Below are 14,732 nucleotides of genomic sequence, written 5' to 3'. Positions count from 1 at the left end.
TCTCTCTTTTTCTTTATTTCTTTGGTATGGGGATCAAACTCTGGTCCTTATGCTTGCAAAGCAGGAGCTGGAGAACCACTGAGCTAAATCCCTGGCCAACTTGACTTTTTAATGAACATCAGATCACTTGGCCTTATTTTCTTCATTTTTAAGATATTTACCATATGGATGAGGATTAAACACAACAAAAACAGAACAACCAACCAAACAAATTTTTTTAAAAAAAACCGCTTGTCAGCATACTTGGAAAAAATTTAAAGTCATGAAAAGCATACAGAGTGTGGATGACTCATATAAAAATCTAGAAGATGAAGATAGAAGATACTTTACAGTTTAATACCTTTTTTTTTGGCATTGGGGATCGAATTCAGGACCTTGCTCTTGCAAGGCAGGCATAGTACCTCTGAGCTAAATCCCCAGCGTTTTGATACTAATTTTTGTAGAGCTCAAATACATGTACATGTGATAAACATATTTAAAAAAAGAAAATGCAAGATAAAACCAAATTTAAGCTGTTTATGTCAGAGGAAGGAAGGTTATGGAATAGGAGGAGCACAGCCAAAGAGGTTGCAAATTGTTAGTACTTCTCCAGTGGGGGTGGTGGGTTGGGTACAGAGGGTTTCATTATAATATTATGCTTATAACTTACATAAATGTTGCATATACTCTTTTATATGTATCAAGTAACGTAAGTTTTATAAGTGAGAAGTAATGAAAGACATTGTGAGCAACAGTTCCAGACCTGTGGTCTTAACTGCTGTGCTGGTAGGATAGATTTAATTGAAATTGAAAATAAAATTAAAGTCATGGGCCAGGGATTTGGCTCAATGGTTCCACCACCTGCTTCACAAGCGCAAGGGCCCGAGTTTGATTCCCAGTAGCCAAAAATAAATAATAAAGTTAAAGTCAAAGACGTCCAATATTATATTATTTCTTCAAAGAACTTAGTCCCTTATGAAATATGGGGGAAAACCCTATCTATAAATTCAGAATGTTCTGGGCACAGTGGTGCATGCCTTGTAGTTACCACTACTTGAAAGGTGTTCCAGGCCAGCCTGGCAGCACAGGGAGACTCCATCTCAAAACAAACCAATAATTTAATTTATTTTTTTATTTTGGCGTTTTGAGACAAGGTCACTCTTTATAGGTCAGGCTGGCCTTGAACTCACTATGTAGACCAGGCTGGCCTGAACTCATGGCAGTCCTCCTGCCTCAGCCTCCTGAGTGCTGGGATTATAGGATGTGCCACCATGCCTGGCTAAACCAATAATATTAATTGTTGCATCATATCTAGTAGATTTAAAACTGAAATGAATGGATTAGAGAAAACATGTTTTCTAATGGGCTTTTGACTAATGATTTCTTACCTAATGTTCTTCCATAGGAAATCTTTTAACTGAGCCAATAGGTTACTTGGAATCCTGTTTCACAGCCAAGAATGGAACTCCACGGCAGCCATCCATCTGTTCCCATTCACGTGCCTGTTTGAGGATTAGAAAGAGCATCTTTAATAATCCTGAACATTCCTTGATGGGCTTAGAACAGTTTTCTCATGTTTGGTAAGTTATTTTTACAGTTAGAAGTGGTATTTTGGGCCAGAACTTGCCCCAGAGTAAAATACCCCAGTGGAGCACAGCTTTGGAGTCTGGCATCCAGAACACCCTTGTCTGTTGTATGGAATACTCGTTCTGCATTTGTGATTGTCTGCATCATTTGAACACTTTCAGGGAAGGTCGAGTCACTGAGAGGGTGTGTTTCATTTGCAGTTGTTTCTAGTTGTGAGGAATCCTTTTTGTTGAACTGAAAATGTAGATCTCCCTGGTTCTTCTGCCCATGGGTCATTATGCTAACCCCATGAGCAGGAGTGCTTGATCGATAGCTTGTGGACCAGATATGGCCCACTGCCTTTGTACATTAGTTTTATGGAACCGCAGCCATGCCCTTTCGTGTAGGTATTGTCTGTGGCTGTTCACTGTGGCATGCACATTTGTTTGTGTATTGTGTGTGGCTGCTATTGTGCAGTCCTGCCACAGTAGCAGAGTTGAATTGTTATAGTACTGAGTGACTGGTCTTAAATTCTAAAATACTATCTCATCTTTTACAGAAAAAGATGTAGACTCATGCTCTTGAGTCATGAAGAGTATTCTCTAAAATTCATGTATTCTTCTAAAATACAAAAGACCTTAGAAATCTGGAGACCACTCACCGTGATACGGAATTCTGTCCATTCTTCCTCACCCTCAACATTAGCAGTCTGAATTGGTCTCGTTTTACTGGTGGAGACCTCAAATTAGATTAAGATTTTATTCTGAAACAGGTTTTCTTGTTAATTTGAGAATATAGGTAATTACAAAAACATAAGTGTTCTGACCTAGTCTGTGTGATGTTGGTTGAATTATGTAAGTTAATAAAACATTGCTTGCATTCAGAAGTATATAGATATTTTTCTTCACCCCTCCTATTTTCTTTGTCTCTCATCCCTACCTTTCAACACTCTTCAGAGGTTATAATTAACAGTTTGATTTAGTTCATACCAGCCTATTTTCTTGTTTCTTTTTTCCCTTTGTAATATACATAAAACCATAAATATTTACATTGAGAGTGGGTGTTTGATTTTAAAAATGTAAGATGTTTTCTTTACTTAACACTGTGTATCACGGAGAACCTTCATGGTTTTGTTTTGTTGAGACAAATTCTCACTGTGTGGTTCAAATAGGCCTTGAACTCACTCTGTATCCCAGGCTGGCCTTGAACTCTCAGTGATTCTCCTGCTACCTGGCTGGCCTTCATGTTTGTACATATAGATTTACCTTTTGTCTTTTCTTTTTTTTAGCTTTAATTGCTATTATTGCAAAATATAGATGTACCATCATTTGACCACACCCTTGTTAATGGAGCACTATTTTATTTTGACAATACTGTGACAAAGTTCCTTGGATTCATATTCTTGGGCACTTGTGATTTTATTGATAGGATGTTATAAGTGGAAATATTGGGCCAGAGGGTATGCATGTTTATAATTTTGGAGAGAACCACTGCCAAATTGCCCTCTAAAGTTAACTAACTTACACTTCAGCAGTGTACACCCTCCCCAACACTGTATGCTATTAGTGCTTTACATTTTTGTCTGATAGGGGAAAACAGTTGTTTGATTTTTAAGGTAATTTTTTAATCCTTGGTGATGCCTAATGTCTTTTCATATGATTGCTAGGTATTTGTAATTCTTTTATGAATTGCCTGTTTATGTTCTTTGCTTAGTGTCCTGTATTGTACTGTATTATCTTTTACTTAGTGATCGTGTATGAATGTTTGTATGGGGGGTACTGGGGATTGAATCCAGGGTCTTTCTACTAAGCTACATTCTAGCCCTTTCTTTTTGGTATGTCTTTTGTTTGGTTGGTTGGGTTTTTTCCCTTGGTACCAGGAATCAAGCTCAGGACCTTACACTTGCCAGGCAGGTGCAACACCCCTGAGCTACATCCCTGGCCCTTGTTTTTTTGTTTGTTTTGTTTTGAGGCAGGGTCTTTCTATGCAGTTTAGACTGGTCTTGAACTCACTGTGTTAGCCCAGACTGGCCTTGAACTCCTTGCTGTCCTCCTGCCTCAGCTTCCCAAGTACTGGGATTATAGGTGTGTGTCACCAAGCCCAGCTTCCTAGCCCCCCCACCTTATTTTTTTTGAGACAGGGTCTCACTATGTAGTTGAGACTGACCTGGAACTCACTATGTAGCCCAGGCTGGTCTTGAACTCACAGCGATCCTCCTGCCTCAGCCTCCCGAGTGCTGGGATTACAGGCATGCACCACCATGCCCGGCTTCCTAGCCCCTTTTTTATTTTGAGACAGAGTCTCACTGAGATGCTAAGTTATCCAGATTGGGCTCAAATGTTTGATCTTCCTGCTTCTCAGAGTGCTGAGTTTACAGGCAAGTACCACCATACCCAGCTTTACTTAGTGATTTATTTGGGAATAATTTATATATCAAAGGTATTAACCCATTGTATATAGCAGAATTTCCTCTTAGGTGGCATTTTATAATAAGAAATTTAATGATTTCAAATATGTCATTATTTTTGTTTATTGTTTCTTGTTTTTGTCTTGTTTAGGAAGGCCTTGTCAAGTTATTTCATATTTTGGAGTTTCATTTTCCTTATCCTTAAAAGGAAGGATAAATTATATTTTCTTAAGATTATTAACAGAATTACATGATACGAGTATTAAAAATGTCTGGCATACTGCTTGGGAAGCACTTAGTATTGTTTATTGAGGCATACGACAAATACCTGTTATGTTCGTACTGGATATCAATCATTGCCTTAGATGCAAAGGATGTCTCTCTTCCTTGAAGGAGGAAGAATGATATTATTTGCTCCCTGACTGTTTAATTCCATTAAAAACATTTTTTCTATTAATTTGTGAAGGATGACATTCCCTACTCCCAAATCATTACAATAAAATAACTTGTATTCTTTTTTTTTACTCAGTGATTTGATTTACTTTCCATAGGATTTTGTTTGTTTTTCACAAAAATGGTCATTTGAGCTATAAGGCAAAAGTGCAGCCCCCAAGACTGAATGGTGCAAAGACTGGAGTGTTTTCCACAAGGAGCCCTCATCGCCCCAATGCAATAGGACTGACCCTGGCCAAGCTGGAAAAGGTAGAAGGTAACCCATTTCATTTTACTTTTATCCTTTTCTTACTCCCAAAAGTCTTGTAAAATCAGCATAGCATTCACTGCCGGCTGCTGTTCATATGAATGCCACTGATATTAACTCCTGAGAGTCCCCAGATGTTGAGGAACATCTGATGACTAAAAGGATGTTAGCAATGAGAACTCTTTAAGAAGTAAACTCTCATAGGATGCTCAGAGTTATCATTTGTGTAATCAAAAACCGTTAAATTATTTTTGAAAAACTCAGATTTCATAGTGGTTAAGTCAGTAGCCAAGCCAGGCATGGTGGCACATACCTATAATCCTAGTGCCATGGGAGGCTGAGGCAGAAGGATTGCAGGTTAACTTGGGCAATTTAGCATTTAGTGAGACCCTATCTCAAAATAAAAAAGGGCTGAGGATTTAGTTCAGTGTGAATGTTTTGGGTTCAAGCTCCTGTGTTACAAAAATAGATAAATAAAACTAAAGGACTGGGGATGTAATGCAGTTGTAGAGTGCTTGCCCACCCTACAGAGTTGGGGTATAGTATGTACAAAGTGATTTTTAAAAATTTGGTTCTTTCTAATGTGACCCACAGTAACTAGCTGTACATGCATGTATAGTATAGCATGGTCTTCCTGAAAGCAAAACAGTGGCACATCTTTGCAAATTTCACGTTGAAAAGACTTCTTCCTTGCAGCCTACAGGATGGAGCACACTGATGAATGGAACATCTGGGTCAGGTCTGGTGGCACATGTCTATAATCCCAGCACTCTGGGAGGCTGAGGCAGGAGAATCACAGCTTGGAAGCCAGCCTGGGCAACTTAGTGAGACCCTGTCTCAAAAAATAAAAAAGGTTGGGAATGTAACTCATTTGTAAGCACTTAGATTCAATCCCCAGGACCAGGAAAGTAGGGAGGGAGACTGAGCTCTGTCAGACTGTAAAAGGGCCTATGTAGACTACCAAGCTGGTTTTAATGCATATTCCTGTGTAATAGTTACACATTTTTAGAGAGCGAGCCATTCTTGAATCACTCTAACAATAAGTGTATTCATTAGGCAAAGGATAAGAAGTTGGCTTCAGTTTGAAGGATCTGCCCTCTTTGACTCCATTGGAAGTATTTTTTATTTTTTTGGTTTTTTTGAGGATGATTTTTTTCGGGGGCAGGGGGTACCAGAGATTGAACTTGGGTCCTTGCACTTGCAAGGCAGGCCACTGAACCACTGAGCTAAATCCCCGGCCCTTGAGGATCTTGTAAGACAAAAATCTATGAGTACTTTTTCAGACTCTTAGGCACTAAATACTTGAGAGTGGTTATTTTGCTTAATTTTGTAGAATTTAAACACCGGTGCCAGACTCTATCCATCCCACTAGGTTTTGGATAGGTTAATGAGGAAATTCAGTAGCTGGGTCCATGCACCTTGGGTTTTAATCAGTGTGTGACAGCTTACCAAAATGGATAACAGCATGGGAAGATTTTGTCATTCACGCAGCCTGTACATATTTTCTGTCACTGAATATGTGCTAGGCATTGTTCTATGTGCTAGAGACACAGTGATAACCAAGTCAGATAAAAATCCTTGCTCTAAAGAACTTAAAATTACGTTGGGGGAGATCAAATCAGAAAAGGTGAAAGAACAAACACAAGAATCTGGGCCGGGGATTTATCTCAGTGGTTCCGCTAGTGGTTCCGCTACCTGCTTTGCAAGTGCAAGGTCCTGAGTTTGATCCCCGGTACCAAAAAACAAAAACAAACAAAACCCCACAAGAATCAATTGTAAATAATGGAGGAATAGAAAAGGAGTGATTCCTTCCTGCCCATCGGAAGGGATCATAGCCAACACCCCTTTAACAGAAGACAGGTTAACAAGAAAAAGTATAATAAATCTGGTGAGGTGTGGTACTACATACCTGTGATTGTAGCTGTGTGGGTGACTAAGGCAGGAGGATCACAAGTCCAAGGCGGGCTTGGGCAACTTAGTGAAACTGTCTCAAAATTTTAAAAAAGGCCTGGGGATGTAGCTCAGTGTTCTCTAGGTTCAATCCCCAGTACCAGGAAAAATTTTTATTAAAGTACACAGGAAAAAAAATCACAGCATGGGAGTAATACACAAAGTACAAGTCTCATCATGAACTCTTATCTAAGCTACAATGCCTTTTTTTCTCCTGCAGGCTTTGTTAGGTATAACCTATCATTTATAAAATCCAAAATCATCTTTCTGAAGTTCCAGGCTCATTTAACAGTATGCATGTTTTAGAAATCAGGGTCTTTGACTAGTCATATTTTTCTTAAATAGAGACAGAATCACATGTGACCACATGAAGTTTTTTAGTTGGCTAGTTTCCTATGGATCATGTTAGTAGACTCTGTGTCAGAAGCAGAAAGTTGATATCTGTCCAAGTGGGACGACAGGAGACCTGTCCTTGATATTTGGCAATGATGATCTACGTGCTGATTACTTGTTTAAATCTTTTTTTTTCTTTTTTTTTTGGTACTGTAAATTGAACTCGGGACCTTGTACTTGTGAGGCAGGCAGGGACACGACAAATCCCTGGCCCCACTTGTTTAAATCTCGATGAATATCTGTTGCTGTGTAGCAGATTACCAAGAATGCAACAGTTTGTTTTGGCACCTGAGATTAAACTTGGGACCTTGCACTTGTGAGGCAGGCAGTGGAACCACTGAGCTAAATCCCCGGTCCATCAGTTTAAACAGTACACAGTGACAAAATATTTGGAACATTGCTGTCTTTCTGTGGGTCAGGAGGATGGACTCACCAGGAAATCCACATCAAAACTCACTTCAAACCACTACTTCCTGGTAGTTGCAAGACCGAGGGTCTCAACTATTTGCTGGTGTTGGCTCTTTTCCACGCAGGCCATCTTCCACACAGAGGCAGCTTGCAGTTCCTTGCTTCATGGCTCTTCACACCATGGCTTCTTATGTTGTAGAGAGTCTCTCTCAAATGAGTCTTCTGGGAAGCAGGAGTCTCATGAGAAAGCATCAGTGGAGGATGTCACAACTCTTTTGACATACTCTGTTGGATAGAAGAAGAAAGTCACATTCAAAAGGAGGGATTACACAGGGCATGAGCACTAGGAGGCAGGGATCAGAGGGCCACCTAGAGTCTGTTTGTCTCGGTGGAAACTTTTTTTTCCAGTACTGGAATTGAACTCAGGGCCTGGCACCACTGAGTTACATCCCCAGCCCCTCAATGGAAACTTTTTTTTTTAGTCTGTCAGCAATACATTGAGGACAGTCATATTCCTGGGACAATTAGAGGCACCAGTGATACAAAGATGAGAGGACTCCAGCCATGCTTACTGACTAGGGACAGAGACTAAGCAGCCATTGCCATTCCATGTGAAGGGGGCTCTAGGAGAGGATTGTACATAGGGTGCTTTGTGGAACCCAGAAGGAATTCTTTTCTCTGAAAGAGCCAGAAAGGCCTGGAGAAGATATGTTCTGTGAGAGCCTTGAAGATCAGGTAGGAGTTGGACAAGTAAAGAAGAGATTGGTTTCTGGCTGAAAGAAAAGCTTATGTTGACAGTAGGTATACAGAGTCTGGTGTATGAGAGAACTGTGAGTGAATTCAGTGAGGCACAGGTAGTTTGTTAGAGAATTTTAGGGTAAATTGTGTCCTCCATTTGTTTATGCTGTTCTTCACTGTGAATATTTTAAGAGGATTTTGTTCACCTTCTAGGGGGAGCTATATATCTCTCTGGGATTGACATGATACATGGCACACCGGTGCTAGACATAAAGCCCTACATAGCTGATTATGACTCACCACAGAATTTGATGGCACCTCTACGGGACTTTAATATGCAGAATAACCAACATAAACCCAAAACTGTGTCCCAGACCTATGGTAAGACTAATTGCTGTGACCAGCAACAGCTCTCAGGATATGTTGCACCTCAGCTGTACCAAAGCACTAAGGAGAAACCTACATGCCCTGAAGACAGAACTTCAGAAGAAAACTACCTGAAACACAATGATACAGCAAAAATCCAGCAACCCTTTTCTAAGCACAGAGAGAGAGCAGCAGATCTTGGTGTGAAACTAAGAAGCCATCAGAGTCTGAATGTAGCAGAAGAGCAAATGGGCCCACATGGCCTTGAGAAGACACCTCTAGAAGAAGGTACAGAGAAGAGGCCAGCGAGCAGGGAAGGAGCCCTAATTGTGCAAGGAAACAGTGTGGAGATGCAGCCCATGCCTCCTCCATGCCCGGCCAGGACCAGGAAGGCTGACAGCATTGTTCCTGCCTGGATGAGAGAGGCACCCACGGCCCCTTTAGAAGTCCGGTTTACTCCTCATGCAGAGATGGACCTCTGGCAGCTCAGCTCAGGTGAATCAGGTATCCTTGGCTTCATAGTCCTGAATGAGAAATGAGCTTGTACTCATTATGAGAATTATCCAGGTTTGGTATTTCTGAGGTCAAGTTATAGGGTGTATCGGTCAGTATGAGAAATAAAAGTATAAATTGGAATTGTGCAACACTGCCATATGATAACTTTTGTTTGACAGCTGTTTGGTCAGCACAGTTCTAGGCGCCCAGTACAGCACTTGCAGAGCATGGTGGCTGCCTCCAGCAGCAGCCATGATTGGTAACCCCTTGTTTTCCTGTTACCGTCACTCTCAGAGTTTTTGAACAGCTGCTGAATTGTGCTTGTTTTGCTCTTAGATACATTTTCTCATGTATTTTACTACCAGACTAGAGAAACATTACATTTTATTCCAACAGGTAGCCTTGGCACAGAGGACTCTAGGAACCTTCTGGGAGGGGGGAGAGCTTCTTTGCACAGAACTTGCCTTGCAAAGTCCCAGTACCACAGACTACAGATGTATTCTCCTGTAGAGAGAGGCCACAGGGCCCTTTCTCTGGAGCCCGTTTAACACATGGTTCTTAACACATGAGATTTGGCTTCCCTATTGTACTGCAGATCCTGAGCAGCTGTCTGGAATAAAGGAATGAGCTGTTCAAAGGGGCAAACAGTGATGCTAGTAAGACGTAACCAAGGGCCGGGCATTTAGCTCAGAGGTGCCGCCGCCTGCCTCGCAAGTACAAGGTCCCAAGTTCAATCCCTGGTACAAAAAAAAAAAGACGAAGCAACCATTTGATAAGGAGATGTTAGATTTAGGAAAGGTAGAAAGCTGCTCTTCATGTTGCATGACTTAAGAGGCAACATAGCTATATAAAGAGGAAAATCCATTTGTTTATTCTACAGTTGTTCACTGAACTGCTTCTGGGTACCAGGCACTGTTCTGGACTGTTGGAGTATATTATTGAGCAAAACAAATTTAAAAAAGAAATTCTGCCTTCACAAAGCTTGCATTCTAATAGGGTAGAGAGAGACAAACTAAAAGTATAGTAAGCATGCAGATTATCATGCAAGGCATATGAAAACATATGATGTTAGAAGACGAGAAGAGCTATAGACAGAAGTAAAAGAGAGCAGAGCAGTGTTGGGTGTTGGCAGTTTTAAGTAGGTGGCAGGAGGAAGCCTCCCTGAAAAGACATATGATTAGGGGCTTAAAGAGGGGAAAGACTAAGCCAGCTGTCCAGGGAAAGGACATGCCAGCCTGAGGGACAGCCAGTGCATACCCCGAGACAGAGGGTATATGGTGTGTATGAGGGTGCCAAACAGCAGACTGAAGAAAGGCAAAGTGGAAGGAGCTGAGGTCAGAGAGGCTGCAGGGAGGACATGAGATTTTACAGGCTATTTCAAGGAAGTTTTATCTTGGGGAAAGGGGAAGGCAGAGGGCCTTGCCTTCTCTGGTATCAGTTCACTGCCCAGAGTGGACTATAAGTGATTTCTGAATGTTCAGCCTCAGTGGCAGGTAAAGGCAGGCTGGAATTTTAATTATACAACAAAGCCTTTCATTCCATAAAGGCTTAAACAACCAGAGACTTTAGAATTCCCCTGCTTTAAAAGAAAGGAGAGAATTAAGAGGATAGGAGGGTGTTTGCCATTTGTCACTCTGAACCGAAAAAAGTCCTGTTAATGAGAAAAGATATATAAACAGTGGGGCCACAGACAAATGCCACAGCTCCCTCTGGAGATTCCCCATAGCTCCCTGTCAGGGCCAGCCCACCCTCATGCCTTTTGCAAGTGAGGAGGAGGCACCTGTCAGGGTTCAGGGGCTGGCGTTAGCCCCCTGTGCCAGACTAGGCCAGGCGCCCACCACAGGACAGTACCTCTACCTCCTGGTGCTCAGCCCTGGGTGTGAGAGCAGTGGTGCCACTTGGGGGCCGTGCTTTCTCATTCTTTACTAAGACTGTATTTTTCAACAGAGCTTTTGACTTCAAAATCTTTCTATTTAAAAAGTTTTGTTATCAGTTTATGCATTTGATGGGAGGAAGAAGGTCAGTTGGAAAAGGATTTCTTGATTGGACAGGAGTGCAGCCAGGTCAGCACTTTATGTCACATTTACCCCTTGTCTTGTGATTATTGTTGAATGGTACCTGTGTGGAAAGTTATTCAGTCTGTGGTGCAGTATGTCTGAGGTGTTCCAGATAGGCTTTACTCATAAAAAATAGTTAAAAGAAATTGTGCAGTGTAGCTATAAGACAAGGACTTATTGATGGCAAGCAACCATATAAAGAGCCAGTTGAGAGACAAGAGATGGCGCAGGATGTTCAGCACCTGATAGAAGCTGACAGGAGGGAATTGATGCTAGCGCAGAGGTTGAGCAGGAGGTTGGGGCAGAAGCAGTGGGTATTGAAGGGAGAGAAGGATGCTGATTAGGGCAAGGTCAGAAAATATGGGAAAACTTTTTGGAGGAACTAGAGAGGAGAGGGCTTAAGCTAAGCTACAGAAGGTGAGTAGACAGGAAATAAGAGTACAGGGCATTAGCAGCCACACAAAGGCCTGGAGTTTCAGCCTGAAATGCTGCTATGGAGGCCCGCAATGAGCTCTTTCTTTTTTTGGGGGCGGGGTAGTGGGGATTGAACTTGGGAACTTGTGCTTGTGAAGCAGGCGGCAGAACCACTGAGCTAAATCCCCAGCCCTTATCATCTCTTTCTCGAGTCGCCTTTTGCTGTCATTTTATGAGCCAGGCAATGAGAGACTCCTGTTACTATATAATTGGGGCTTGTTTTTTCATCCAAAAAAGTACTTCATGGCTTTATTTACTATCTTACTGGCTATGGCCCATAGTTATTTTTGGCTGTTTTAAAAATCAATTCCCCTTGAAGAAAGATACAAAGGCCCATCACTACTCCAAGTGATATTTTGAATGGGAATGACATTTTTACAGCACTATACTACATGCTTTTCCAGAAGGGACTGGCCTTCATGTGGGTATATTATGTTGTTGTCGTAGTTATTATTTAAGCTTTGTATATACTGTATTTGTGTATATTACAATTTTTAAAATTGAAATACATTAAGAGCAATATGAACATCAAAAATTTTGCTCCTTGGCAGAGTAAGCCGCTGTGTATTTTCTTGAAGTATGCACATGGGTGGAACAGAGTGGCTGGCTCCCTCGTGATGCCGTTGAATACTTCATGTGTCTCTTTCTTTTCTGAAAGTGTCACCTGTCTTCATTTGTTAGGGGTGTGGCATTATTTGTAACTGTGGAGCTGACATTTAATCCTCTTATGTGCCCTCCCTTCCCTACAATAGTGTTCTACATATATATGAGCTTAGTTCACTTTTTTGTGACTTTCGGAGAATACTAGGACCATTATGCATTTATTTCCTTGACTGTGGCTCTGTTCTGAGAAAATGAGAAGGAATTAGTCTACACTGAAAGTAGAAGAAGTGGCATTTTGGTTGACAAAAATGAAAGCTCCTAGGAGATTAATGAAAAATACCAGCATGATTTATTTTTGTTCAAAAAATAAGAATTTAAGAGTACACAGTTAAATCTAATGGCAGTAATGGTGACGATCTGTAAAACAGTGAAAGAGATGCACTGAGTAGATTGCCAAACCTCATTCAAGTAACATGGAAGGAGCCAGCCACATTCCATATTGAAGTCCACTGTCATGACATTTGACCTATGTGATTTGTTTTTGTGGTACCAGGGATCAAACTCAGGTCCTTGCTCTTGCCAGGCAGGCACAGCAGCACTGAGCTAAATCCCTGGCCCGACCTGTGTGATACTGAAGAGTAAGCTGAGTTCTTCTCATTGCAGATCCTGGTCAGGCAGCCTTTAGGTATTTTCAGTCAACAGAGGAAGCAAAGTGTGCCATCGAGGCTGTGCTGTCTGCCGACCCCCGCTCAGTGTATCGACGGAAGCTCTGCCAGGACCGCCTTTTCTACTTCACCGTGGACACAGCACACGTCACTTGCTGGTTCGGTGATGGCTTTGCAGAGGTTCTCAGGATCAAGTTGGCCCCTGAGCCTGTGCATACGACTTGAGCCTGTGGGTCTTTGATGTCTCTGGGATCTTAAGAAGCCTCTGCCATGTCTTTGAAACAGCCTCATTGATTGGCCTCTGGATAAAAACACAGGATAATCACTGCATCCTTTTTGCCTGCTGATATTGAAGAATCCAAAGATGATTCTGATCTTGGTGATTTCCAAAAGAAGCTGATTATTTTTGCACTTGATAAAATTAGGCAGAGATCATTCTAGCAGAGACTTTGACACTAGAGTTGATCTGTTCAGTGATTCACATTGGGATTGGGGATGCAGCACTGTGGTAGAGTGCTTGCTTGGCATGTGTGAGGACCTGAGTTTGGGCCCCAGCACTGCAAAAACAACAACAAAGAAAAACCCAAACAACTTAACTCCTGTCTGGAGCCTAACCGTTTTTATTCTAAATCAAGCTGAGTTATGATATCTTAAGAAATTAACAGAAACACGGTCCAGGAATTTAGCTCAGTGGTTCCGCCGCCTGCCTCGCAAGCACAAGGACCCAAGTTTGATCCCTGGTACCAAAAAAAAACCCAAACAAACAAAAAAACACATAGGTTTAGAAATTAACAAAAACAAGTGGTTATAAAGATCTCTAGAGCCAGGTGTAGTAGCGCACACCCGTAATCCCAGTAGTCAGGAGGCTGAAGCATCAGGATCACCACAAGTCCAAGTCCAGCCTGGACTACATAGATCCTGTTTCAAAAAAAAAACAACAAAAGAAAAGAAAAACCAACAAAACAAACAAAAAACACCTTTAGAAATTAAACCTCTGTGTTTTGGAGATTTTGTTACATACATGTATGTATATATTTAATTTTGATTCCAAAATAAGGACTTGAGATTTCTTTTGATGTCCTTGTATCAGAAAAGAAAATCACCCACCAAAAGCTTAAGAAAATCTTACTTGTTACTTATTTCTTACTTATTTTGTTACTAATTGAGATGAACAGGATATAGTTCTTGCAAGTCAAGGTTGTGGAGGTTATATATAAATTATTATATTACAGTTTGATAAGTATAATAATTAAGTCTGTACACTTCTTGTACCATATGGGAAGCAGATGTAAGACTATGTTGCCAATAGGTGATTTTAATGAGGTGATTCCACATAACGGAAGTGTACAAGACACCTGTCAGCACAGTGCAGACTTAACCTAGTCACAGTTATAAACCTGAAAACTGATGGATTGTGGCTTTGAAATGAACGCTGCTGCCTGTGTACTTGTAGAGAGTCATTTGTGGCTAATGACTTCTGAGCCAAACTGGTTTGTAGCCATTGTCTTTGATGTTACCTAGAGTTTTGGGGGAATTTTTGTTGTTGTTTCTTGAGTCTTTGGTTTACTTTTTTGGCGTTTTAAAGACAGGATCTTGCTATATAGCCCAGGCTGGCCTTGGAACTCAAGATCCTCCTGCCTCGGCCTCCCAAGTACTGGGAATACAGGTGTGCACCATCAAGCCCCACTCTTGGGAAAGTATCTTAAATTTGATTTTTTTAAAGATTTTCATTCAAAATAATTACAGATACTCCTTTTTAATGACCTACCTGTTTAACAACTCTTTGGACTTATGACTGAGATGTGCTGTTTGGATTTCCAACACTTTGCTTGGATTTACAACCCGTCTTTTTTTGTGTGTGCAGTTCTGTACATCTTTTTTACAGAGTCTCAGCATCTTTTTTTGACGGGGGATTGAACTAAGGACCTTAT

At 41.2% G+C, this 14,732-nt stretch overlaps 1 protein-coding gene across 3 annotated transcripts in view; it reads left to right on the top strand.

The window, feature by feature from the left end:
• Trmo (tRNA methyltransferase O) overlaps positions 1–13,710 on the top strand; it is a 16,867-nt gene extending 3,157 nt beyond the window's left edge. For 2 of the 3 annotated variants that reach the window (XM_010614405.3, XM_019206113.2), the window contains exons 2-5: positions 1,385–1,559; positions 4,504–4,661; positions 8,355–9,011; positions 12,800–13,710. In XM_010614405.3, coding sequence (XP_010612707.1) covers positions 1,385–1,559; positions 4,504–4,661; positions 8,355–9,011; positions 12,800–13,026 — 1,217 coding nt within the window. In that variant the 3' untranslated portion in view covers positions 13,027–13,710. The remainder of the gene's footprint in view (positions 1–1,384; positions 1,560–4,503; positions 4,662–8,354; positions 9,012–12,799) is intronic. The other variant, XM_010614406.3, reaches the window with a different exon arrangement.
• Positions 13,711–14,732: the final 1,022 nt, after the last annotated feature.

The sequence above is a fragment of the Fukomys damarensis genome, unplaced genomic scaffold (genome assembly GCF_012274545.1).
Source record: "Fukomys damarensis isolate Sample0158 unplaced genomic scaffold, DMR_v1.0_HiC HiC_scaffold_36, whole genome shotgun sequence".
Taxonomy (NCBI): domain Eukaryota; kingdom Metazoa; phylum Chordata; class Mammalia; order Rodentia; family Bathyergidae; genus Fukomys; species Fukomys damarensis.
The sequence above is the reverse complement of the archived record's forward strand: the minus strand, read 5'-3'. Positions and strand labels throughout refer to the sequence as shown.